This window comes from Xenopus tropicalis, chromosome 5 (genome assembly GCF_000004195.4).
Source record: "Xenopus tropicalis strain Nigerian chromosome 5, UCB_Xtro_10.0, whole genome shotgun sequence".
In the NCBI taxonomy this organism is placed as follows: domain Eukaryota; kingdom Metazoa; phylum Chordata; class Amphibia; order Anura; family Pipidae; genus Xenopus; species Xenopus tropicalis.
In genome coordinates, this window is record NC_030681.2 from 108,783,739 (window position 1) to 108,810,975 (window position 27,237).

General features: G+C 39.1%; 2 protein-coding genes across 2 annotated transcripts; one reads left to right on the top strand and one right to left on the bottom strand.

Annotated features, from left to right (window-relative positions):
• Positions 1-209: 209 nt before the first annotated feature.
• On the top strand, positions 210-5,574 carry mrpl47 (mitochondrial ribosomal protein L47). Its single transcript, NM_001114063.2, has 7 exons — positions 210-354; positions 1,655-1,800; positions 1,984-2,044; positions 2,914-3,010; positions 3,770-3,900; positions 5,075-5,170; positions 5,291-5,574. Exons 1-7 carry the CDS (start codon positions 242-244, stop codon positions 5,397-5,399), a joined length of 753 nt encoding a protein of 250 aa, NP_001107535.2. The 5' UTR covers positions 210-241; the 3' UTR covers positions 5,400-5,574.
• A 3,601-nt stretch (positions 5,575-9,175) lies between these two features.
• Positions 9,176-21,430, bottom strand: actl6a (actin like 6A). The gene is made up of 14 exons (NM_204006.1): positions 21,366-21,430; positions 19,615-19,691; positions 18,653-18,827; positions 17,800-17,900; positions 17,167-17,264; positions 16,223-16,317; positions 15,269-15,375; positions 15,091-15,180; positions 13,280-13,341; positions 12,447-12,561; positions 11,296-11,376; positions 11,013-11,108; positions 10,321-10,407; positions 9,176-9,506 (listed from the first exon to the last, which is right to left on the bottom strand). The coding sequence occupies exons 1-14, from the start codon at positions 21,388-21,390 to the stop codon at positions 9,426-9,428; spliced, it is 1,290 nt and encodes a 429-aa protein (NP_989337.1). The 5' UTR covers positions 21,391-21,430; the 3' UTR covers positions 9,176-9,425.
• Positions 21,431-27,237: the final 5,807 nt, after the last annotated feature.

A 27,237-nucleotide genomic window follows, 5' to 3' on the forward strand; every position in this document is an offset into this window, starting at 1 on the left:
TACTCTTTAGTACTGAACTACAATTCCCAGACTGTTTGTGAGTTAAAAGCTGAAAGCCCCAGCTTTATAAGGAATTCGCACGTATATCTGTCTCAGTTGTTTAATGTGTTACAATTATGTGAGTCCCAAGAAATTATTCAACTTCCAGGGACACAGAAGTCAGGTTCCGCGGCTCTTGCCTTAAAGCAGCTCAAACTTCCGGCAGCGGAGCATTGTGGGTGCGCAGCATTCAACCTTCAATATGGCTGCGTCCACAGTAGGTCGGGTGCTGTCTGGGTGCAAGCACCTTTGGGCAGGGCTAGGGGTGCAGTGGTTTGGGCGACCAGTGGGCAGAAGTCTGTGTGGATACAGTAGGTATGTGCATTTGAATTTGTGTGAAGTTGCTAAGCACATTATGCGTAACGCTGATTGGCAGTGGTTACTAAGGGAATTGGCTGGGGGTACTTTGAATGCACCGTAATAGGTGCATAGCTGCTAAGCTGGCAAATCAAATGAAGAGACTGGGTCTCTGATATGTAAGCTATTGTGGGCTCTCTAATATGTATTTCTCTGTCACAGACTGCCCCATTTTCTTATTGCTAACGTGGTGATGATAAATGAAAATAAATAATTATTGGGGTGATAACAGTTACATGGTTTTGGGATTTGGATTCTCAGCCCAAGGTGTGCATTGTTTTCAGTGTATTGTTCTTAATCATTTTATTGTCCTAAGTAAAAATGCCGGTTTTACATTTCTGCTGAACAATTCGGCTCAGGTGATTATCATTCATAAACATGGAAGTCCTTTGCTACTTGCACACTGAGATGACAAAATTCCTGTTGCACCATTTACTATAGCCCTTTAAAAAAGGCCTAATTGAAGTGGGGAAGTTAGGGCTGGGCGATATACCGTTTAATACCGAATACCGGTGTTTTTTTTTTTTTAAAACTATATTCATTTTTCAGATACCGCAATTCCAGGGTGTCAGAGTACTCACCCGTGCGGGCCGGTCTCGCGCGCCTCCTTGTGTGCACGCCCCGTTGTGCGCGTGCGTCAAAGTGCACGTACATGTCAAAGCGTGAACGTCCGTGACGCGCTGACGGCGCCGGTTCTGCGCATGCGTGGGGGGTATTTAAAGCTATCAAACTCCTCCTCCTGTGCTATGTTGTCTGCGGCCTTGCCTGGGAAACTAAGCCTGCCTGATTTACCTTACGACTTTCTGTTGCCGATCCTTCACTTGCCTGACTCTGATTTTCAATACTGCAGTAATTATTCTCTAATTTATTAGGAAATGGGGTTAACACCTAATCATGCATGGAAAAAAAAAATACCGTCAAATACCGTGACACTGATATCATTTTGAAAAATACCGTGATATAAATTTTTGGTCATACCGCCCAGCTCTAGGGGAAGTACAACGTCCATTGAACTGATGGTATTGATTATTCCTGAGGGAATAAGCATCCTTATTGCATGCATGTATTTCTTTCAGATAAATTCTTTAGGCTTTTGCTTTTCACATGGTCATAGAGAGGGCAAGTTAGGATAAAGTGAAATATAAATGTACCAGCTTGAGTTTCAGCCTCTGGCTGTAGATTTTCCTTCCACCAGTGATGCTTGTTTCTTGAATATGTGATCATCAGATCATTTCTGAAATTTAACACTTATTTACAGTTTAATTTGCAGTGGCTTGGGAAGAGACACATCAGAAAGGCAGTTACTCCAGCAGTGCACATCTTTTCACTCATCTGCAGTATGTAATGGACTTGATGAATTCTTTGATGATCCCAAGAACTGGGGGGAAAAATCGGTAAAATCTGGTCAGTAATTTTAATACTTTATTTTTATACAGTAAAAAAAAAAAAAAAAAAAAAAAAATATATATAAACTTCCAAGTAATGTGTGTGTGTGTGTGTAGACAAAATCCCTGTCACTGTACTATTGTACTTTTAACAAAACAATGTAATGTTTCCATAAAATGTGCAATTTGTTTTTGTTTGCAGGTGATGCTTGGACTGCCAAACAACTAAGAGAAAAAAACAGTGAAGATTTGCACAAACTTTGGTATGAAACTTCCACAGTGTATTTTAAGTTTAATTTCAATAGCAGTACAGCCATTAACCAATAACTGTGAAATTGTGTGGGGTCAGCTTTAGTTTTAACATGTAATTTTGTGAAAACTGGATATTTTGTGAAATCTGGATATTTTTAGTAATATGACCAGTCTATCAAACTTTTGTGAGAAACACAAATGTTTTCAAGGGAAAATATACCCCACTGTCCTTTTTGGCATACGCTCATTCAGTTAGAGTTTATGTACCTTTTCTGCATAAGCCATCTGAACTTCCAGAACAGAGATCTCTTATTCCACAGATTAAAGGACATGGAAAGGCAAAGTCACTTGGGGGTGCCAAAATGTTAGGCACCCCCAAGTGACTTTAATTGCCTACCTTTTACCCCGGGTTGGTGCCCCTGTTGGGAGAGAACAGCACCAGCCCGGGGTAGCTGCAGAGCTACCTCCTTCCTGTATTGCCGCGCACGCATGCGCAGTAGAGTGAAAAGCTGAACTTTAATAGAGAAGTCGGCTTTTCACTCTACTGCGCATGCACCTAACTCATAGTCACAGTTAGGAAGGAGGAAGCGCATCGCCCCAGGTACCCCGGGCTGGTGCTGTTTTCTCCTAACAGGGGCACCGGCCCGGGGTACAAGGTAAGCGATTAAAGTCACTTGGGGGTGCCTAACATTTTGGCACCCCCAAGTGACTTTGCCTTTCCTTGTCCTTTAAAAGGAAACCATGATATTCTGAATGTGTCCTCATTGGGACCAGTTTTTTAAAATAAGCCCAACTGAATGAACTTGAGAAAAGGGGGTGGTATGTTTTCACTTTTAAACTGTTAGCTAAAAATATGTAACTTGTATTCTGCTTTCATTAGGTATGTATTGCTCAAAGAGAAAAACATGCTCTTAACTTTGGAACAGGAGTCTAAACGGCAAAGATTACCAATGCCAAGTCCTGAGCGTCTTTCCAAGGTACAAATGTGTTCGATTTAACTTTCCCACACTGTGGACCTCTCTCAGCCAGTAGGATCCAAAGCATCGGATGAGAGAGCACTGCCTGAATGACAAATTGGATCAGATTTGGGGTGAAGCCTTATTAAACATCCTATATAACCAGAAACAATAGGTTACTGTTTAAGGAAACATAATTTCTTATTTTTTTACGAAAAAGAGAAAACCGAGGTTTTGAGGCAGATCTAATAATCTGCAGTGTGCCATGGTTTTGTGAATTCTACATTTAATTTTGCCATACACTCCCAACCAAGTCTGCATCTTATTGGGCTGAAATGAAGGCCTATCCAACCTATGTCTGATCAGGGCCTGGTCAGATATTTATAGATTGGAAAGGCTGACAAATCTGGTCAGGCAAGCACCACATGTGGCGATCTAGGCCTCTACCAAAGGTTATCCATGTCATCTTGATATTGGGTTGGGAATTATAAGATTGGCTTGGCCAGTTTGGACAAAATCAGGCCCTTATTTACCCAGCTTTGTAAATTTCATTCCTTATAAACACTAAACTGAATCGCCACTACAAATACCTACACTAATATTCTGTGTTCTGTGGGTTTTAGAAATGCCCCAGTATGATGTTCATGGAGCTACACAGGGTAAATAATATAATTATGTTTTGTATATAAATATCCAACCTTGTTGTGTGGCAAGAGAGTCCTGAACACCTTTTTTTATTCAACCATTACTTGTTAATTTCATATTCCTTTACAACTGCAGGTGGGCAAGGCAATGCAGAGAATAGACACGGTCATTACTGAAAGAGAAGATTCCCTCAGGTTGCTACAGACTGGTCAGGAAAAGCCAATACCTGGGGACTGGAGAAAAAACTGTTTTGGCGAAACATCATGGTAGGTGACCTCTCTGTTGGCATTGTCAGTCTGAATTTTTAAAAATGATTTCCCTTTTCTCTGTAATAGTTTAAACTGTGCCTTGCACTTGATCTCAACTATGCTGCATAAATCCATATTTGTGGCAAAACCACCACTATTGGGTTTTAATGTTTTAATGAATTTTAGCAGACTTAAGGCATGGTGATCCAAATTATAAAAAGGTCCCTTATCCAGAAAACCCCAGGTCCCAAGCATTCCACATAATAGATGCCTGTACAGTGAAACTACCCAGTGTAATCTAGAAATAAATACATGCATATGAATGCTTATAATTAGGATTGAGTAGTTCTTTTACTACTTGTACTAGTGATGTGTTTATAAGGCAGGAAATATTCAGGAGCAGAGGAGGAATTTACTTCGCCAGTTTGACCCAATCCCACAATGGTCACTCAAAGTTCAACCCATCAGTTTTGGGTCGGCCCGCTCCAATGTTCCCTCTAATTCCTTCTCATCTATGTGTGCAAATTTATGCGCACATTTTGAAAAACTGTGCTCCGGTCAGGATAGATTTTAAAAAATTGTGTTTTCACTGATTCCAACCAATGAGCAATTCATCTTTATCAGATTACAAGTCAGTTTAGTTGAAAACAAAGATCTGATTGGTTACCATGGGTATCTATTGTAATTTAGCACCTATGGTTCACTTATCTAAGACAGGGGTCTCCAAACTTTTTAACTTTTAGGCAATTAATCACATTGATGAGCCACATAAGTATGCAACAAATTTCTGGCGGTTCCTAAATAAGGGCCCCATGTAGAGTGCCATCCTGCAGGACTCTCAGCAATTTTCAGTGGCAATTTCTTTTACACGAACATTCTAAATTCAGTTCACTTGAATGTTCTGTAGAGTGCAAAGCTGCGTTTGAGAATCCTCCAGTGTGCCCCTTAGTATATAATAAAAGATAAACCATGACTTGAATTTAATCTGCCTGTGTCTAAAAGAATGCAGCTCTGCATAACTTTACCACGTATCATGGTGTTAAATGCTCTTTCAAGTCTCCAATACTTCCAGTGTATTATGTCATGGACTTATTTAGTCCGATACGGAATCCTGCTATTTTTCATTTCCATATAACAGTAAGTACTAGATTATTAAAACACAGATGGTTGATATGTTATCTTCTAATCACAGGTACACCTACAAAGAGTGGCCGATGCCTTGGTTTATGAACAGAGGTTACAAGAATAAAAAATTTTTTTCATTGCCCTATGTTAATCATTTCCTTAGGTAAGTGGAATAACTTTGTATCGAGTTTCTAATACAAAAGGACTAATACTATTAACTTATTTCTTTTACAATTTTGATGGTACTTTAGGTGCCCAGCAAATAACAGTTTATTTCCTTTAGGTTGAAGTTGGAAAAGAAATTGCGTAGTGCAGCAAGAAGAAATAGAGCTGAAAGAGAGAAGCAGCTGGACTTGGAAAGGAGGTTCCCACATCTAGCTAATAAGTCATAGTCATTTTGCAGAATATATGCCCAAAATAAAATTTTGTACTTAAAGATACACTGCTTATATTTCTTTTAACATACATGTATATCATACTTTGTGTAAAAGTAATGTGTATGGGGTTTTTTTTTTTTTTTAATATATACAGTGGATTAAAGGGTCAATAAATAGGACTTGTGCTGAACATACTTGTCTAAAAATCTATTGGTTTTTGTAAAATCTTGAGCTAAACAGGGACCTTAAAGCTACTTCATGTTTGGTCCTTGCAAGGTAGAAATTACATTACCAGTGCAGATACCCCCACTGTAATGGACTCACAAGGGAAGGGGGGGGGGTTATTTTATTCTAGTAATTGATTTATCTACCTTGCAATGATCAAACATGGAGGATCTTTTTGCCCTGTTTAGCCCACAAACTAGAATTTAGAACCACTTTTTTGATTAAAACAATAGCCAAATGTGCAAATTCCAGTCACTGAACTCATGATCAAGAGGGTATACTGACCATCACAAGTAGTGATCCCCAACCAGTGGCTCATGAGCAACATGTTGCTCACCAACCCCTTGGATGGTGCTCCCAGTGGCCACAAAGCAGTGAATGTGAAAGCACTTTTGCAGTCTACATTTTCTTTTATAAAATCCAGGATAGTTTTTGTAAAAAATGTACAACTGATATGAATTTAGTAAAAGAGGTTTTTTCCAACCCAGACACCATCAGGAGAACAGGTCAAAAGAAAGAAAGAACTGATGTTCTGTTTAGGCTTAGAAACCTCAGATGACTTTACTCGTATTTCCTAGACAAAGCAACGTCAGAACAGTTCTCTCTCCTGACACATTTTGCATTGTGGGCAGAAAACTAAACAGCAGGTAGCAGTGTTGGTACAAATTCCATTATTATAGAAGTATGTATTTTTGCCAATATCCTGGAATTTATTTAAAAAAAAATGTAAATTGCAAAAGTGTTTATAATAAAAACCATAAGTGATTAAATGGTAGTTTCAGAAGATGTGGTTGATAGATTCTGTTCACTGTACTTATGTGGAGGGAGAAAAGCAGCACTAAAAAGGATATACATTATATAGAGAATAAAATCTCCTATTGTTCAATATATGGCTATTGGGAGTAACAAAGGCGTTCCATGGCCATAAACAGTGCTTTTAGATAGGTCATGGAACTGCCACTTTTACAAAAAGGACATCCAGATCCTTGATCATAGGGCTGCCGTGAAATAATTCAATTTTTTGTATGTGTGTAGATAAGGGCTGTATGGCCCAATGTCTTTGATGTTAGTAGCCAGTGGGCAGAATCTGTCTTTTAAACCTTCAGGTGGCCATAACTATTAAGATCCACTTGCTAGGCAAGGTTGCCAAACTAGTGGATCGATCTCCCAATATGCCCATCTAAGGTGGGTGATTTAGGATTGTGGTGGGAATAGAAGCCATTGAGTGAGATACCAGCAACATAAGGGTGAAGAACACAGAGCAACTAGTAGCAGCTAATTGCCATGGCTACTAAAATAAATGATAATCTTTTTTACAGATACAGTGGATATAAAAAGTCTACAAAAAATTTCAGGGTCCTGTGCTGTACAAAAATGAGACAAAGATAAATCATTTTAGAACTTTTTCCACCTTTAATGTGACCTATAAACTGTACCACTCAATTGAAAAACAAACAAGTCTTTTAGGTGGAGGGAAGAAAACCAAAAAAACTAAAATAATGTGGTTGCATAAGTGTGCACACCCTCTTCTAACTGGGGATGTAGCTGTGTTCAGAATTAAGCAATCACATTCAAAATCATGTTAAATAGGAGTCAGCATACACCTGCCATTATTTAAAGTGCCTCTGATTAACCCCAAATAAAGTTCAGCTGCTCTAGTTGGTCTTTCCCAACATTTTTTTTAGTCGCATCCCACAGCAAAAGCCATGGTCCACAGAGAGCTTCCAAAGCATCAGAGGGATCTCATGTTAAACGATATCAGTCAGGAGAAGGGTACAAAAGAATTTCCAAGGCATTAGATATACCATGGAATGCAGTGAAGACAGTCATCATCAAGTGGAGAAAATATGGCACAACAGTGACATTACCAAGAACTGGACGTCCCTCCAAAATTGATGAAAAGACAAGAAGAAAACTGGTCAGGGAGGCCACCAAGAGGTCTACAGCAACATTAAAGGAGCTGCAGGAATATCTGGCAAGTACTGGCTGTGTTGTAGATGTGACAACAATCTCCCGTATTCTTCATATGTCTGGGCTATGGGGTAGAGTGGCAAGACGAAAGCCTTTTCTTACAAAGAAAAACATCAGGCTACATTTTGCAAAAACACATCTGAAGTCTCCCAAAAGCATGTGGGAAAAGGTGTTATGGTCTGATGAAACCAAGGTTGAACTTTTTGCCCATAATTGCAAAAAAATATGTTTGCATGGTGGTGGCAGCATCATGCTTTGGGGCTGTTTTTCTTCAGCTGGAACTGGGGCCTTAGTTAAGATAGAGGGAATTATGAACAGTTCCAAATACCAGTCAATATTGGCACAAAACCTTCAGGCTTCTGCTAGAAAGCTGAACATGAGGAGGAACTTCATCTTTCAGCATGACAACGACCCAAAGCATACATCCAAATCAACGAAGGAATGGCTTCACCGGAAGAAGATTTAAGTTTTGGAATGGCCCAGCCAGACCTGAGTCCGATTGAAAATCTGTGGGGTGATCTGAAGAGGGCTGTGCACAGGAGATGCCCTCGCTATATAACAGATTTGGAGCGTTTCTGCAAAGAAGAGTGGGCAAATCTTGCAAAGTCAAAATGTGCCATGCTGATAGACTCATACCCAAAAAGACAGTGCTTTAATAAAATCAAAAGGTGCTTCAACAAAAGTATTAGTTTAAGGATGTGCACACTTATGCAACCACATTATTTTAGTTTTTTTGGTTTTCTTCCCTCCACCTAAAAGATGTTGGTTTTTCAATTAAATGGTACAGTTTATACGTCACATTAAAGGTGGAAAAAGTTATGAAATTATTTCTTTGTCTCATTTTTGTACATTACAGGAACCTGACATTTTATCAGGGGTGTATAGACTTTTTATATCCACTGTAATTGATTTTAGTTGAGGCAATTTTTTATTATTGCATTTTTTGGTGTTAGTAGCTGCTACTGAGTAGCTGTGTGTTTTTGCCCTAAATAGTGTAATCAGTGTTTATTTTGTCTATAATTGTTTTGGTCTGCAACACTCATTGGTGGTGCATCAAAATTAAAGGTGTAATTCACCTTTAAATGAAAAGTTTCTAAAAACAGGAGCTTTAACCCACTAAAACTTACAGTAACTGAATTATCCCTTTAAGTATTAAATAGCGGGTCGAAGAGGTACAGTTCTTTTAAAAGGATTTAGAGCCTCATCAAGGGTGAAGACAGGACATTTAGTTGCAGAGATATTTTAAGAATCCGAACGCAGTGATTAAAAGTAGTTTGTCCCATACAACAAATTTGCATTAGTGTATGGGCCTGTGGGCTGAGATTAGTCGCCATGTTCAGACTTTCAGACAGGTTGTAGATCCAGAAAACATTTTTCATCTTTTTACTAGCAGTGATACATACAGGTGGAAGCTGCCATGTCCCCCCTTTACAAAAACAATGTTTCATCTGAGGTAGGCACTATACTGAATCCTAAATATATTTGTAAATGTAAACATGGAGCTTTCAAAAGAAAAAAAAAAAGTTTAACATCCATATCAATGTCTGATATGGCACAGCTATCAATAAGACCACAGAGAAAAAAAATGCTACTTATTTTTTTTTTTTTTCCTGCAGCAACTGCATTTATTTAATAAGAAACCTTGTGGAAGTGAGAACCTCGTGGGAGGCTTAAATAAAATGAAGGTTATTGCTTAGAAAAAGGAGACATATTGTATGCACTTGACTACTGAAAGTTAAAATGAAAATAGAAGGATAGTACTACAAAAAAAAGTCCATTTGTTTCCTGAGTATGCTAAAGCTATTTCAGAAATGGGCACAAGAAAGGAGAAGCCTTCTGAAAGGACTATGGGCATTTTCTCTCCACACATTGCTTTCCTCCTTCTTCATATTCCTGTTTTGAAATCCACATCTGCTGAAATGTCCCCTGTATAAAGAAAAATGCATAAACAAACAGATAGCTGTAACAGGCTGAACAAATGGTCCCAAAATCACAAACTGGTCAAACATTAGGCACGATAATAACTAAACTGCATCTTCACTGAAAAACATCTATCAGCGGCAGCTATAGAACAGAGGATGTTAAACTGTACTTACAAACTAACCCCAAGTGTCACTGGGATATTAATAATCGATGATCCAAACAATTACTCTGGGAGTCAGAAAGTGGACACATTTATTAATAGACAAGGGGTAGGAGCAGAAGTGGGTTTCAGGCTGGCCTGTCTAAGCCCTTGGCTCTTCCCACCTGCAATATCATATCAGCACAGTTCAGGCTTTTAGCATTCAGTCTGCAATCTTTTATTTGTATAGTGACAATGGCATCAGCATGTTGGGTCAACTTTGTCCACCTGTGCATCACTACTGGAGACCTCTAGTAGGGGGGAAATATTTAAGGTGTCATTAATTATGCTTAATTGTTTTGGGTAAAGGAGATCCCTCTTCACCGTGGTACTAATCAAAGGTGGCATATAACCTGTGGCACTTCCGAGTGAATGGAAAGCAAGAGGGATGGAATAGCAGCAGTCATTCTGCCACATGTTCCATTATGGCATAGGGGCCATAATCCAAAACCTCTTTGATCACTGACCAAAAACTGAATTATCTTTTTATAGAAAGAAATGGGGGTAAACAAACAAAACATGATTGTTATTCCTTTGTTTTACTATGCCTATACTGATTTAGGCAAGTACCACTGATCATGCCTTTACAGACAGCCAGAAACGAGTGTGTTTACTCACCAAAGAAGCAAGAATTGAGCCGCCAATCCAGGAACTAAACCGCCTTTCTACAGTTGTGTTATTTGCAATCAGTTTTAATCTCATGCTCTGGAATTTAATAAAAAAAAAAAAAAAAAAAAGTAGTAAAGTTAAAAACGTAACTAGATCTTGAAAAAAATGCAAGTAGGCTAGGGTGCTTAGCTTATAGTCAAGGATTTTAACTCACAAAACAAAACAAAAACTGTTGCGTAATCAATCTGCTTTATCAAAAATATACCCCCCACTCAAACATTCAGCACATAAATTCCCAACAGCTCACATGTATCCTTTCATGTGGTTCTTGGCTGAAACTGGACAGGGCAGTTACAGAATAAGCACTTTGAGTTTCAGCAAGTTAATGCTTACGAAATGACAAAATGGGATATATGATCATGAACACATGAAGGTGGAATTCAATCATTTTAATCCCAAAATTCACTCTACTTAAAACAGTGAAGGTGCAATACCATACAGTACAAAGGCACAGTTTACTAGGATTGTTGAATTGTAAGCAAGATGACAGTTATAGGTTTAGGAGGACATCTTCTAGCATGAACATATATTGCTTCCAATGCATGCATTTACAAATGTGGTAGTATGAATGCCTCTAATATTATTAAAATACTGTATGTATAATAGCTTTTATCTAATCGCAAAGTGAGCAGAGCACTTACTGGTGGCGTTTTCTGTGAAAGTTCTCTCGTTAACCTGTCTGTAAATCCCTGTAATAATGTATTTCCACCTGCCACAATAACACTGCCATACAAACCCTAAAAGAAAATTAATGAATTGTTACAAATAGTCCACTAAACATAGCATCATTTTCCAACACCTTCCATGCAAACAATGTTAATTTTAAGACAGCCAAAGAATGCAAATTGTCACTTTTATTCTTTTAACATTAAGTCATCATTGAAATGGTTTAAAAGAATTTTGCCAAGAATATGTGTAACTTACCGGTCTAATATCAATATCGCACATTCCAACACTTGTAGTCACAACATGGCTCACACCAAGCATGGTATTACCAGACAGCCCCTGGAAAGTAAAGCATTTGCTGACATTATGTTAAAGGGAAAGACAAACAGCTTCACCCAGGTGTAAAGAAAGTTTTGACAGTCTTGCACTAGATATTATAGTTCTAAACAAGGCATATCCAACTGGAACTTTGTAGGTTATATTACATAGTTTCCCCTTTACAACCCATTCAGCAACAAAGTACACCAATCACCTACATAGTCACATATTTTCCCATTGTACTTTCTACATGACTTTTTCAAAGCTGAAGCTGGTGACACATTAAAGTCTCTTCTCAAGGAAGCATTTTCTAGAACAACCAACAATTTGGTAATCATAAACGTCTCTGAATTCCCCAGTCAAAGTCAAGACCTTACTCCAATTCAAAATCTAAGGCAAGACCTAAAAAGTGCTGTTTGCCAACAGTCCCTTGCCTATGTAACAAGCAATTTTGCCAAGAATGGGCAAAAACATTGTAGTTTTTAAAGCTGGTAGAGACTTAAAACGAGTTACACTTGTACTACAAGTACAGAAGTGGTTCTACCAAGCGTTTATTTGGAGGGGAAAAAAAAACAAATTTCTGCTTTTTTGTCACTACCATTTCTATTACAATAAATACGATAATATGCGCCTTCAAATAATAATGTTGTGTAGATCAAATTAAAAAAAAAAAATTATCAGTATTATTATAGGTTGTAACACAAAATAATGTTGAAAAATCAAAAACGACGTATACCTGTGCAAGGCATTAGTGTCCAAACATCTGGAACTAGCACACTTGCAGCACATTTTTTTTTAAATTTTATATCAGGTTCAGATTTGGTTTAGCCAGGGTCTTCGATTTGCCTAAATCTGAATCCTGATTAAAAAAAAAAAAAAAAGGCTCAGATCTGGCCCAATCCCGGACCAAATTCGATGCAACCCAACATTATTCATCATGCAATTAAGTCTATGGACATATGGGCAAGCCAATGGCATAAACAGAGAGTGTCATTAGAAAGTAAACATCGCAGACATCGCAGAAAAAAAACAAAAAAACTAAATATTTTAAATTAAAATCAATGCCTGAAGCGACAAGCTTTTAAACTTACCTTAACATTGGAAGGATCAAATAAGCCCTCTGGAATTTTTAATCTCTCTGCTCCAAAATCACAGTTGTAACCATTGGGAAATTCATAATGAACAGTTGGCATCTGAGCAGCCACTCTGCAGAAATAAAAATTAACTGCAATTTTTAACAGTGCCAAGTTATTTTATATTATATTATTATATAATAGCAATTATTTCTAAATTAAGACTATACTGGAAAGGGTTGCTCTGCCCAAAACCGTTTTCTTTAAACAATGAAAATATAAGTAATTTCAAGCAATTTTCCAATATAAATGAACAATTTCAGTCTTCTGAAACAATGTAGCAGAAGCAGCAGATTAAAACAACTGAAGAACTGACTTCTGTTACATTGTTTAAAAAGTCAGAACCAGAACAGAAGTATTGATTTCAATAGCAATAACATTTGCAAATAACTTTAAAGCAGAACAACATTTATTGGGGATGTACCAAAATGTTGGACACCTTCTACTGAAAGTTTTTTCCATGGGCCAGTGATCCTTCTCGAAAAGTGTCAGTCAAACCAATGAAAATGTAAAAATGTTTATATTAGAAAGTTGCTTAGCAATACATTTTTTTTCATTATGCAAAGAAGAGAAATTTCAGAAATACTGTCTTGAATGTTTCACCTATTATGCTAGAATTTATGGATGTATTTCCTTGATCACAGTTTGTCTAAAGAAAGCAATAGCTAAGTGTCCCTTTCCTTTAGAAGATCTGTCTTTTTAATGTAAGTTTAAAATGAACATTTGCTGAAAATGCTGCCATTTAAGACAGCTTGCGATTACTTGATAACTTCTTTACTGAAAATTCTTACTGTTCATCATAGGTAGAGTCTGAAACTTGAAGAACGGATGCCTGGAAATCCTGGATAACACACTAGGAGAAAAATGACAGGACACTATGTAAATTTTACGCAACACATTTAAATTGTTAGACTCAGTAAATACAGTGAGGAACATAAGTATTTGAAAACCATGCGATTTTGCAAGTTCTCCCATTTAGAAATCATGAATGGGTCTGAGATTCACATTGTAGGTGCATTCCCACTGTGAGAGACAGCATTTAAAAAAAAAATAAAAAATTCAGGAAATCACAATGTATGATTTTTAAAGAATGTATTTGTTTATGTGCACTGCTGTTCATAAGTATTTGAACACCTGAGAAAAACAGTGTTAATATTTGGTACAGAAGCCTTTGTTTGCAATTACAGAGGTCAAATATTTCCTGTAGTTCTTGACCAGGTTTGCACACAATGCAAAAGGGATTTTGGCCCACTCCTCCACACAGATCTCCTCTAGATCTGTCAGGTTTCGGGGTTGTTGCTGAGCAACACAGAGTTTTAGCTCCCTCCAAAGATTTTCTATTGGATTTAGGTCTGGAGACTGGCTAGGCCACTCCAGAACCTTGATATGCCTCTTACGGAGCAACTCCTTGGTTATCCTGGCTGTGTGCTTCGGGTCATTGTCATGTTGGAAGACCCAGCCACGACACATCTTCAATGCTGAGGGAAGGAGGTTGTTGCTCAAAATCTTACAATACATGGCCCCACATTCATCCTCTCCTTAATACAGTGCAGTCGTCCTGTCCCCTTTGCAGAAAAGCACCCCCAAAGCACGATGTTACCATCCCCATGCTTCACAGTAAGGATGGTGTTCTTGGGATGCAACTCATCCTTATTTTTCCTCCAAACAGGGTGAGTGAAGTTTAGACCAAAAAGTTCTACTTTGGTCTCATCTGACCACGTGACTTTCTCCCATGCCTCCTCTGGATCATCCAGATGGCCATTGGCAAACTTCAGACGGGCCTGGACATGTGATGACTTGAGCAGGGAAACCTTCTGTGCAATTTTGAAACAATTATGGCGTAGTGTTCTACCAACAGTAACCCTTGAAACTGTGGTCCCAGCTCTCTTCATGTCATTGAACAGCACCTCCCTTGTAGTTCTGGGCTGATTCCTCACCTTTCTTATCATCAGTGATACCCCACGAGGTGAGATCTTGAATGGAGCCCCAGTCCTAGGGAGACTGACAGTCTTTAGCCTCTTCAATTTTCTAACAATTGCTCCAACAGTTGATCTATTTTCACAAAGCTTCTTGGCAATTGCCCTGTAGGCCTTTCCAGCCTTGTGGAGGTCCACAATTTTGTCTCTGGTGTCTTTTGACAGCTCTTTGGTCTTGCCCATGGTAGTAGTTGGAGTCTGACTGACTTTGGAGTGGACAGGTGTCTTTAAAGAGCTCAGACAGGTGCTACTAATTTAGATTGAGTGGAGTAGAGGTGGACTTTTTAAAGGCAGAGTAACAGATCTTTGAGAGCTAGAATTCTTGCTGATTGCCAGGTGTTCAAATACTTATGTGCACCAGTGCAATACAAATACATTCTTTGAAAATCATACAATGTGATTTCCTGATTTTTTTTTTTTTTTTTTTAAATGCTGTCTCTCACAGTGGGAATGCACCTACAATGTGAATTTCAGACCCCTCCATGATTTCTAAGTGGTAGAACTTGCAAAATCACAGGGTGTTCAAATACTTATGTTCCTCACTGTATTTTTTAATATACTCCCCCTGCTTGTTATTAGTCGGTGCATTCATGCAGCCTTTTTGCACCATAATGAATTGGACTTACGTTGCACATATAATTATGCCAAGAACGAGTGACTTGAGGTAGTTTTTCTTTTCTCTTCCAGTTGGGTGTTGCCCCTTCACGCACTGCCTCCTAGAAAAAAAAAAAATACATATCCAGGTAAATTATTCCTCCAAACAGAAAGACACACTAAGCAATGTGAATTACAAATACATCTCACCTTTGAAGCAATCATATATGGGGGAATCAGATCCACAGTCATCTCCTGAAATAACTCTCTGCACTGCATAGTAATAAAGTCCCCTGCAAGGGGTGATTTCACAATGCCTTTAAATACATAAGAAAATATGTTTTACATAACCAAAATTGGTATGAAACTGTATTGGTAGCTATTATTTGCCTATTTGCTGAAATTTGAATAGAATATTAAATTATGAAAAAGAAAGGACACTAAGGGGGAGATTTACTAATCCACGAACGCTCCGAGCGTATTTTCCGCGACTTTTTTGTACGAAAGTTTCGGATTCATTCAAGCTTCGTTATCGTGACTTTCCTTTGGCCAGGTTGGAGCTGCAGAGTGCAATTGATTCCTATGGGAGGCTTCCAAAATCATGCACAGAAGGATCAGTCGGAAAGGTTTTCCTGCATTTTACGATCATTCGGTAAAAAAATTGTGACTTTCGGATCGCCAATACGATATTATCGTGACTAATCCGAATTTATCCCATTCAGGATTCGAACTCGTGTTTTCATGAATGTGCCCCTAAGTATAACTCTTAATAAGTCATTGCTTAGTCTACATGTTGAATATGGCGAGTTTTAAGGGTACAAAAAAAAACCAAAAAAAAAAAAAAACCTGGGAGTTTAGAGAATAACAGCCAAAATAATTAAGGGCATTGATTATTCAATAATAAGGGATATATTCTCCCTTGGGGAAAAAAATTCCAGCCTAACTTACTATGCTTATACATCAGAGAGCTTTTCATACAGCAGATATTATATAAAAATTGGAAATATCAGTTACAGGCAACTAGTAGTTATCTAGATGTTGCTCTACAGGCCACAGCATCCAAAGGGCATTGTAAGTGTTGAAGTTTAACAGAAGGGCCACAGGTTGCACATCCCATGCTCCTTATTGTAAAGTGTGTTTGTCCATGCTATTACTTGCTTTTACCTTGCTGAAGTACATATCCATCATGTACTGGAATGGCAGTAGTATGTGTGGAGCCACTATCCAAGATAAGCCCTGTAGATCTGCCATTTGCAAATCTAGTTTATACTGTCAAGGATTTTTTTCTTGATATATATAGAGTAATTATGCACATGTGGTCCAAATAAAAGGTTACAGATTCCAGCAAACCTTGTGGCATTTCCACGGTTAGCCTTTTAAGGTCTTAATCTATTCGATGCTGGCCAATAGCCCCATGTGTCCTGACATTGCACATCCCTTGTCAGCCAGTGAGGTTTTTCATGGAGTAATTAACATGGATGATACAACCTGACTGCCACTCAATGACCCAGTCACCCTGCGTTAAGGACAGCTTATAGGCTTCTGGGGTGATGGCATTACATGTTTGTGCTGCTTCATCAAAATACTGTATTCATGCATCCTATGGCATATTGCTATACATCTTCTCTACTCAAGGCTTAGGCCACAGCAAAAATAATAGGTGGGTGTGCTCAACCTTGTCTTGTACTATTAACATTAAAACTCTCTGAACTAAGTTCAATTGCAAGTACTATTACCAGACATATACTCCCCTACATACCACACTGCTACTGGACCATATTAAGCTATATCATAAGCATTTTCTACTAATAATAAAATGAAAATGCACACGGGTAGCCAAAGCCTGTAATAAAAGTCATGGCAAAACAAAAGTTGTAACACCATAATACGTTTTAGCCTATAGCCTGCACATAATCTAAAACAGCATGGGTATTCCACTGTATAAAGCACATTTCAGTTTGGAAACGTATATTTTGGTGGTTTTAAAATACATGTCAAAATTAGCAACTTGGATAGAGAGATCCATTTAACAAAATTAAGCTATAAAAAGACAATATTCTAACTTGTATGCATGCATTTTTCTTTGATACTAGCAGGTAAAAGGATACGCTGTAAGAACAGCAGTTTTGCAAAGGAAGAATGCTGGAATATTGTAGTGCTCAAACATCAGCTCCGTTAATTTTTCCCGCTTCACTCTAGTATTCCACTAAAGAAAGAGAATCATGAGAACAATCAACGGCAGACAACATAACCACAAAACAGCTGCATTTTTAACAAAGAATGTTGAGCTGTGTGTTTTTGAGGGTATATATGGAAGTATACACTTCCATTTGCCTACTATAGGCCTTGTAGTAAGACACATACATCTGTAGCAAATCAGTATTACATGGTGGTACATGCAGAACTTAGCCAAAAGGGAATATGCTGCCAACCCTTAACTTAATATAAACATATTAGAGGACTGAAATGACAAAGCTTTATAAATGGTGACAGAAAATGCAAGTGTTCTAATGTGAATTTCTCAAAAAATAAGTGTTTCACAAGACTTTGCTGTACATAATTGTAAACCCATGCTACATACCTTTTGAACACAAGTGGAATTAAGATAGTATGAACAAAGTTACAGAAGTACTGCTACCCAACACTTTATGTGCAAAAGGTAAAGTAAAACATGTATCCAGTGAAACATGGCAATTTAAAAACTCAACTGGTTAAATAACATAAATAAATATTATACTTACCGCTGCCTCAGACATCAGAACTGGATGTAAATTGGTTTCAGACTTGATGTGTGTCTTGTATGTATGGTCTATAATGGCTTGAAAACTGTCCCAGTCTTCAACTGCAAGGCAAAACAATTAAATAAGACTGTACATAAACCCATGCTTTCTATTTTGTAAAAGGAATGTGACTTCACATAACAGTTCTATGGAAAGGAAGTCTATAATACAAATTCTAACCCCAGTTGTTGGAAAACGCCGTTAAAACCAAATCTTAAGATGGCCATACACAAGCAGATATAAGCTGCCGATTCAAGTCCTTTAAATCGATTTGGCAGCTTATCTGCCCGTGTATGGGGCCCCCCCAGTCGATATCTGGGCGAAAATTGGCCAGGTGTTGACCAGGCAGGTTTGATTTTCCCCTCAGGTCCAAGGTGGGACCGCATGAGCTCACTGATCAGCTCACTGAGGTGGCCCTGGGTCCAATGGTGCCTATGCCCATCTTAATTCATTTGGCCCTAGGTCCAATATCGTCAATCTTTTGGTGACCATATCGGGAGATCTGTTCGTTTGGCAACCTCACCAAACAAGGAGATCATACCGTGTATTGCCCCCTTTAAGCAATAGTCACCAGCAGCTGATTCAGTGGTTCAGCCATTTATGAAACATGAGGGTATTCTGGTCATTGTAATAGGTAGCAATAGCAAATGTCGACAATCTTACCTATGCTACCGCACAAACCCCATTATTGGTATTTACACTGTTTAAAACAGTAAGCTTTTTATGTTTTATGTTTTGTAATTATTATAAGGCATTGCTCCCTGCCAATCTAAAGCCAGACTTTAAATTAGGCTGGACAAAACAAGTAACTTACTCATTCCATTTTTAAGAGGGGAAAAAGCCTCCATATTTTCTCTTGGAACCCTGAGTGAGTTGGTATCGATGTAATACGTTGGGCTTCTTGATTTATTTTGATCTCCATCTGTCTCCATTGGTGTGCTGCCATCTTCCCTGTCAATAACCACACCTATTGTTGTGGGAAAATCTACCTGCAAGTTTAAAATTGCGTTACCATCACAATTATTTTACACGTAACCAAAAAGGTCATTATGAACCTTTCCCAAGGAACACACTTAAGGCAAATTACTACTGATACTAAATTACTGATGAATACATTTTAACAAATTTAGGCATGAGTTTAACAAAAAAACACAAAGGCATGTATTGTTTTAAAGTTATAGGAGAAGGAAAGGTTGAGATCACTAGGGAGTATGTATCCCGGGCCAGTGCTCCTGTTAGCAGAAAGCTGGCCCAGCCTAGGGTTCTCCTTAGCAAGCACAACAGAGTGATCCTTTTCCTGGTTTTTTATGTAAGTATACACAAAATGTGATAGGTACACAAAGATCCACACAGGTCACCAGCAGAATAAAAAAAAAAAAAATCTATTAGCTCCCTTGGCTGAGGGTCTGGGGCTGGTGCACTTGGACCAAATAGTCCAAATAGTATGCAGGCATGCATATGAAATAGCAAATGAATATAGGGCAAGTGAATTAATTAAAAATAAACTGTAAAATTTAAGACAGTGACCTCCAAAACAATATGCCCCTGTATGCCAGATTGCTACAATATTATATAACACATTACATTACATTTATATCTATTCCATGCACTTTAAGAATCCATAAAGACAAACGTTCTATTTAGTATTATCTACAAGTTAACAGCCATAAAATCTATTGTGTGCCCACATTACATTAAAAGGCAACTACAATTAAACAAAGAAATGGAGTAAATTAAAATATGGCATTGTAAAAATAGCATTCATTTAATATTTACCTTTGGACAGTCCTCCCCTGCGTATCCAGCACGCACAGAATATGAGCCAATGTCAAATACCAAAGCTCCAACCTCATCTAAAAGAGAAACAGAGTGGTAAGTGGCAGTGTTGAATACGTGTCTAAAAAGAAATAAAACTGAAAATACAGGATAGTGTTATGTGCTTAACAAATTTTAATTATTTCACAAAACAAATGTATGTATGTATGTATATATTTATTTATAAAGCCCTACTTATGTACGCAGCGCTGTACAGTAGAATACATTAATACAAACAGGGGGTTATTAAGATAATAATAGATAAATACAAAGTATAACAATTGCAAGTTGCAATAAGTTAAGAGTCAAAGATACAAGTGGATGGAGGTCCCTGTCCCTTAGTGCTTTCAATCTATATGGTGATGATAATAATTGGAAAAAAAGAATGTTACCCTTTTATTTAGTTTAATCTAAAAAGTCACAACATGACGATTTTGTAATATAAATGTTTTCTTTTATAATTATAATTTTAAATGTCATGGTATCATCACTGGTATTCTGGCCCAGCACTGTGGCACAATCTGTAATGAGTTTTTATGTTTTACCCATGTCTGTGTAGATTTCCTCCCACATTACAATAATATATAGGCAGGTTAGTTGGTTATGTATGAAACTGACCCTAGTGAATGGGTGTGTGAATGTGACCAGGACCTAAGATTGTAAGCTTCAGGGCAGAGACTGATGAATGATGTATAATCTCTATAAAGAGCTGCGTAAAACAATTCAGCCCTATATAAATAACATTATAAACAATATCACTTGTAGGTTTGAAGGACCCCAGAACCAATGATTAACTGATCATTAGTAGGATACCAAGACTAAGCAAAGAAGGGCATCTAATTAAAAGTTGGGCAGGAATCAATATATATATATTATCTATGTTTAACTGTCCCATATTTTTTCCAATAGAAAGTTACCCCTACCTTTTACTACAGGTTCTGCCTGTACAGTTGAATGTGGGAATGTTTAGTAAGTCCCCTCCCAGAGTAAGTATGGGGGTGAGCATGTTGAACGGGCTCTATTATCTGTACTTTCCACACCAGTCAACCCCTTAAAGACAGTTCAGACTGCAAGCTCTCCAGACAATACAATTACACCACAACCAAAATGACACTCTCTGTACAAATGAACACAGTGAATTTCAATGAATTCTGTAAAACAGTGAAGGAAGCAGGGCACTGTCAGCCTATAATATGTATTTTTTTTTTTGTTCAGTGCTGAATTTCCAGACAGCTGTAAAGCATCCCATACAGTACATTATTATCCCTTATTAATATAGCACTAACACTGACATTCTGCAGAGCATCAGATTATACAGCACTCACTGCTAGTGCTAAAGCCAATTGTGAAAATAAACTCTGGCCTTCCTGTGCTTTTATATTACTCCCTCAATAAATGATCGTTTTTACCAGCCAGGTGGTAACCTTGGTCTCTGCCCAGAAGAGCTTACAATCTAAATTTCATATTAACACACTATGGATAGTTTCATTTTGAGTTAATTAACGTGCCTGTATGTTTCTTGGGTTTATTTTTAATGCGAGAGGAAACTCAAGCACAAACTCTCTGCACATATAATGCCCTGGCCGGGATCGAACATCATACTAGCTATTGAATCGCCGTATTAACAAGTCAATCAAATGGGCCGAACTAAAGATGGCCGAATCAAAGCAAATTCTGTGTACAATATGAATCCCCAATAGCTTTCAGCTTACCTCCGCCATAGACGCCCCCGCTCATATCCAGCTTGTTACCTCACACAGTACAGTACCGGGCCTGTATTTGGATACAGACGAACCTTCACACAACCCGCCAACAATGGGAACCACGCTCTTCTTGATTGCACCCCAGCAAACCGCGTCACCTCTCTGAACTACCAATCAAACCGCACAATCCAGGGCGGCTTCAAACCCCTCCCCCTTTCATAGGCGTTTCCCCAGCCAAGGGAGCAAAGATGTTCCCGTAACAACCAAAATTGCACATCCGTATTTAATCATTAGGAGAATGAATGTTGCACAACAATGGTGGTAACTGATAATTTCAGTTTTGCTGGTCTGTAGTGAGCTCCAACGCCGATTTATTTGTCATTGTGTAAAGTTGAGGAAAACGCAATTTCACGCCGTGATTTCGGGTGTACTATTATGGCCGACTTGTAACTTCCTTTTAGTGAGGAGTAGCAATATGGCGATGACTAGGAAGTACTAGGCTCTGTTAGGGTTTGTAGCAAAGATGAGCTGGGCTTTTTGTTCCAAGGCTTCACGGAAGCCAAACGGTAATTTAGGTACAATACATTTTTGTTCATAACTTGGAAGAATCACGAAGGCACAATTTATCAGTCGTTTCCATTTCATTATCATGAGTTTAGTTATGATTTTGCATTTTTTACGCTCATTTACATTTTTTTGTTCCTCAGGACCTAAGTTTAGAATGTTAACTGTTTGGTAGGTGTTAATCTATAGCAACCAGGAAGCAGTTTTGAATGTGAAATATAATAATACAACTGAAGCCTCACAGATGAGAACCATGCAGCATTTATAGGATGCAGACTGGAAAAGTTCATAATTGCGAGGCTAATAGAATAATAATTATTCTAAATTAATAATGGGAGACCAATAGAAAAGTTGTCTGTCAAAGTATTTGATAATGTCACATTTGTTGAAATCATATTTATGCAAATCACCTGAACCCAAGGGTACACCTGCAGGTCAGGCTATTATTGCACAAAAACACTGGCTCTTGTATTTTGGATTGTTACTCAAGTACAATACAACTGAATGGGGAGCAATTTTAGAAGTTTTTATCCACACTCAGAGCATTACGAATCTGCTCATGTGCCTTTACCCCTAAAACGCATACCTCCCAACATTTGAAAAATGAAAAGAGGGACAAAAAGATTTGGCGCGCGCACGCAGCATTTTTGACCACGCCCCCTTTTGTGTCCACGCCCTTATTACCACACCCCATTTAAAAAAAATACTCCTTTTATATAGATCAAATGGCGGGAGCAGACGAAAATGTGCTATACCCTCATACTGAACGACCTAAGGAAAACAATATAGCAACTCCTACATATAAAATACAAATATAGAGAGAAGGCAGTCAGTTATAAGTGAGTTATAACTAAGTACCAGTTTGCCCCCCCATACACAGTAGCCCCCAATACACAGTGCCCCAATACACAGTAGCCTCCCATACACAGTAGCCTCCCATACACAGTAGCCCCCAATACACAGTAGCCCCCAATACACAGTAGCCCCCAATACACAGTAGCCCCCAATACACAGTAGCCCCCAATACACAGTAGCCCCCAATACACAGTGCCCCCTATACACAGTAGCCCCCAATACACAGTGCCCCCTATACACAGTAGCCCCCAATACACAGTAGCCCCCAATACACAGTGCCCCCTATACACAGTGCCCCCTATACACAGTAGCCCCCTATACACAGTTTCCACCCCACCCCGTACCTCCCATAGGCGCTTCGTCTGCTGCTTCGTTATGCCTCTCCTTGCGCTGCGCGACAGGCCCTTTTATAAGGTTGCGCCCCGTGCGTAATGACGTCACACCCACAGGCGCAACCTTATAAAAGGGCCTGTCGCGCAGCGCAAGGAGAGGCATAACGAAGCAGCCGACGAAGCATGAACATCTCCAGCCTGCGGATCCCGCTGTGCTGGATAGTTCCATGAATGTCCCGCAGCGGGACGCGCCATAAAAAGCGGGACTGTCCCGCGAAAAGCGGGACTGTCCCGCGAAAAGCGGGACAGTTGGGGGGTATGAAAACGGGATTGATTCATTGGAATAGTGTGGAGTAGGAACACCATAGAGAAAGTTCAAATGATAGTGAAATTTCTATAGGGAAATTTTGGCTATAGGGCCATACATAGCAAGAGAACCACCAGATTTCATCAGGTGTTGGTGGGACCAGGAATATAGAGAGATTGGTTAGAAGGGTAAGATGGCAAGCTACTTACATAGATAGAACAATGGGCAGCAACGTTCCCTCTAATTTTTTATAGGCTGTGTGCGCAAAAAATATCATCCGTGCGCATTTTAAAGCAAGATTAAATTTTTGTGCGCTACAGAATGTTTGTTGGAGTTCAGTTATGGGCATTTTTGCGCAGGTCTTTCAGTTTGTCTAAATCAAGTTACAAAAACACGATGTTATTTCAGTTATCAATAACACTGTTTATTCAAACAAGTTTCATTGTTAAATGCTATACCTATTAATAACGTGTAATTATATTTTATAGGTAGCATTTCGAAACTAAGAGTAATTTAGTTTTCACAGTTGTTCTCTGCGATCTTTCATATTTATCCAGTCTGAAAAAATTCTGTCAAGATCTATCGTGCCTCCATTTTGAAGGTTACTCTTAATACGCATCAGCATTTCCAAATGTTCTAACTGTAAACGGTTCCTTTGCTTCGTTTTCAGATTGTTCATTAAACTAAAACCACACTCACAATCTGCACTCGAAGCTAAGAATGTGGCACCAATGTCCATCAATTTTGCTAATTCTGCAAATTGATCATTCTGAAATGAAAATTCGCTGGGGCGAAAACTGCCTATAAGGATTTACACATTTAGAAATCAGGACAGGACTTTGTCTTTCCCCCAACCTTACCCTCACCTAGCATTCCTTCAGTGAAGGACCTTCACTATACATTGTGTGCCTATGCCACATCTCCAACTACGGTTGCCCCCTGGCTGGTAAAAATGAAGCCTGATGCCAAAGTTATTAATCCCCCATTGATTTGTTTGCTGCTGAGCCAGCACTACCAAAGCAGAATCTCCATGTTAGCTGGGATGGCAGTGTAACTGTGCTGTACATAATTGTATACACCTACCTGGTCCTCATGACGTTCCATCCAGCACTTCCCACAGCGCAATGCCTTTGGAAATAACTCGGACGTCTCCTCGGTCTCCTCGGTCTCCCGCCCTCGTTACCCTGGCAACAGGTACTTCTGGCTCCTGTCCGGTGCTGAACGTGCTCCTTGCGCGCACCCCCCCCCAGACGTCCGTCTGTGGGCAAGTACGCGCGCAGGTACGCACGGACACTCTACACATTGCACCGGACAGGAGCCAGAAGTACCTGTTGCCGGGGTAACGAGGGCGGGAGACCGAGGAGACGTCTGAGTTATTTCCAAAGGCAAAAATCATTTTAGGCAAAAATTTTATTTTTGTGCGCGCTATTTTAATTTGTGTGCGCGGGTTCGGAAAGTCATGTGCGCGCGCACACGCGTACAGCTTAGAGGGAACAGTGATGGGCAGGTGCAAAAAGGAGTCTGTTCACAGTTTAGAATCTGATGCCTTTGTTAGTGACAGCCCATGATCTCTGTTACCAGTGCACCTGAGACTTCTGCCAGTAGCTGGAACACCTCATCAGAATAAAGTACACTAGACTGGGCTGTGCGGGTCACTTAGGGTAGCCTTACCAAGGACAAATCACCTATTAACCAGAAAGTTAGAAAATGTTCATACTGTCCATCCACACATATTACTCAATAGCATCAATCCATGATTAAAAAACCTGAGCAAATGTTAGAGTGATCTGATATAATCACAGATTATTCTGTTAAAACTAAAGATATTGTTTTGGATACATGAACTAAATTGTGTCAACCCTAAAGGCAAGATGGGAAGATAGCAGCTCCCAGTAGATATCAGAATAGCACTCAATAGTAAGAAATTCAAATCTGGTTTGGGACTCCTACAGTTACATGGGAGTAGGAGAAACAATAGATTACCTCAGGGATCCCCAACCCTTTATTCCTGTGAGCCACATTTAAATGGAAAAAATGTTGGGGAGCAACACAAGCATGAAAAAGGTTCCTGGGGACCTATGCAGACTGGCAGCCTACAGAAGGGTCTGTTTGGCATCATACTTATTTTTATGCAGCCCAAACGTGCCTCCTTACCACATATACAAAAATGAGCACCTGCTTTGAGGCCACTGGGAGCAACATACATGGGGTTGGTGAGCAACATGTTGCTCACGAGCCACTGGTTGGGGATCACTGGGTTACGTGAAAGCAGTTCTAATGTGTAGTGCTGGCTCCTTCTGAAAGCTCAGAAACAATGCACTGAGATGGCTGCCTACACACCAATATTACTAAACTAAACTAAAAAGCGACCATGTTACGCCGCTGGGTATATTTACACGGATTTGTTAAAAGTATGGTTGCCTTGAAAAAGATGCCAACAGAGTCATGCTACAATAAAGGTGATATGGTTTTTTGAATCGCAATCCTGGTTGTGCTGTTTTTTTAAATGGTATATATTTTTATTTATATAGCGCTTTACAGCAAAACTATAAATTGACAAAACAAGTACAATAATAGATAAATAAATACAGAGTACAATAATGAATACAAATAAAAATTACAGTTGCATTAAAGATTCCACAGAGCTAAGAGACAAGAGGATAGGTCCCTGCCCTGTAGAGTGTACATTCTAAATGGGAGGGTAACTTACAGACACAAAGTTACAGTAGGTGACACTGCAATATAAATGCTAGTTCCCAGTTCAGGTGCTATGTGAGTGCTCCAAAAGGTAGTCTTTGAGTTTAGTTCTGAAGAGACCTCTCTGGAGGAATTCAGGGATGGCATTTCAAATATAAGAAGCAGCAAGGCAGAAGGGTTTAAAACGGGAAACAGTAGTAGTAGTGGAGGGTGCAACCAAACGATTGCTCTGAGATGAGCAGAGATGTTGGCCAAGAACATATGAAGACACAAGAGAAGAGATGTAGTGAGGTGCAGAGGAATGAATGGCATTGAAGGTTGTGAGAAGGTGTTAGTAATAGGGATTCACCGAATCCAGGATTCGTTCTTTTTCTTCAGGGTTCGGATTCGGGCGATTCCACAATCCTGGCCGAACTGAATCCCAATCCAAATTAGCATATGCTAACTTGATTACTGGATTTGGAAGGGTTAAATGTTAGGGGGAAAAAAATTTGGCCACACACTGTGCGCACGCTCATTTTTACCCCTTCCGGATCCTAATTAGCATATGCTAATTAGGATTTGGTTCGGATTTCGCCCAAATCCATCAGGATGGGTTCGGTGCATACCTAGTTCGCAAGTCTTTGTTTAATGGGAAGCCATGATAAGGACTTCAGCAGGGGAGGGGCCAGTACTCTCTTGGATGAGAGGAGGAGAATTCTGGCAGCAGTGTTTAATACAGACTGTAGGGGGAGAAGAGATGGGAGTTAGGGAAGCTAGTTAGTAGCAGGTTACAGTAGTCTAGTTGGGACAGGATAAGAGCATGCATGAGCGTCTTTGCTGTTGCAGGTGAAAGAAAGCAATGGATTTTGGCTATATTGTGTAAGAAAAAGTGACAGGTTTTGACAGTGGTGTTAATATGGTCAGAGGAGGAAAGGAGTCAAAAATCACTCCCAAACAATGTGGCAAGTTGACAGGGTTAATTAGCGTGGCATTGATAGAGATATTAAAGGAAGAGGGGTGTAAAAAAACTTGAATTGGAGTTATGGTTCGAAAACTCAAATGTCTGGTATTTATTAATTGCAAAAACCTAAAAACTCGAATGTAAAACTTTGCCATCTAAAAGCTTGCAAGTTTCTATAGAAGT

Excerpts from the sequence above, each read along its gene's own strand:
- actl6a (NM_204006.1), bottom strand. The coding sequence starts at position 21,390 with ATGAGCGGGGGCGTCTATGGCGGAG. Across the intron at positions 18,828-19,614 it reads CAGGGGAGGACTGTCCAAAG|GTAGATTTTCCCACAACAAT; the intron begins GTAAATATTAAA and ends TTAAACTTGCAG. Across the intron at positions 15,181-15,268 it reads CATATATGATTGCTTCAAAG|GAGGCAGTGCGTGAAGGGGC; the intron begins GTGAGATGTATT and ends TTTTTTTTCTAG.
- mrpl47 (NM_001114063.2), top strand. The coding sequence starts at position 242 with ATGGCTGCGTCCACAGTAGGTCGGGTGCTGTCTGGGTGCAAGCACCTT. Across the intron at positions 1,801-1,983 it reads GGAAAAATCGGTAAAATCTG|GTGATGCTTGGACTGCCAAA; the intron begins GTCAGTAATTTT and ends TTTTGTTTGCAG. Across the intron at positions 3,901-5,074 it reads TGTTTTGGCGAAACATCATG|GTACACCTACAAAGAGTGGC; the intron begins GTAGGTGACCTC and ends TTCTAATCACAG.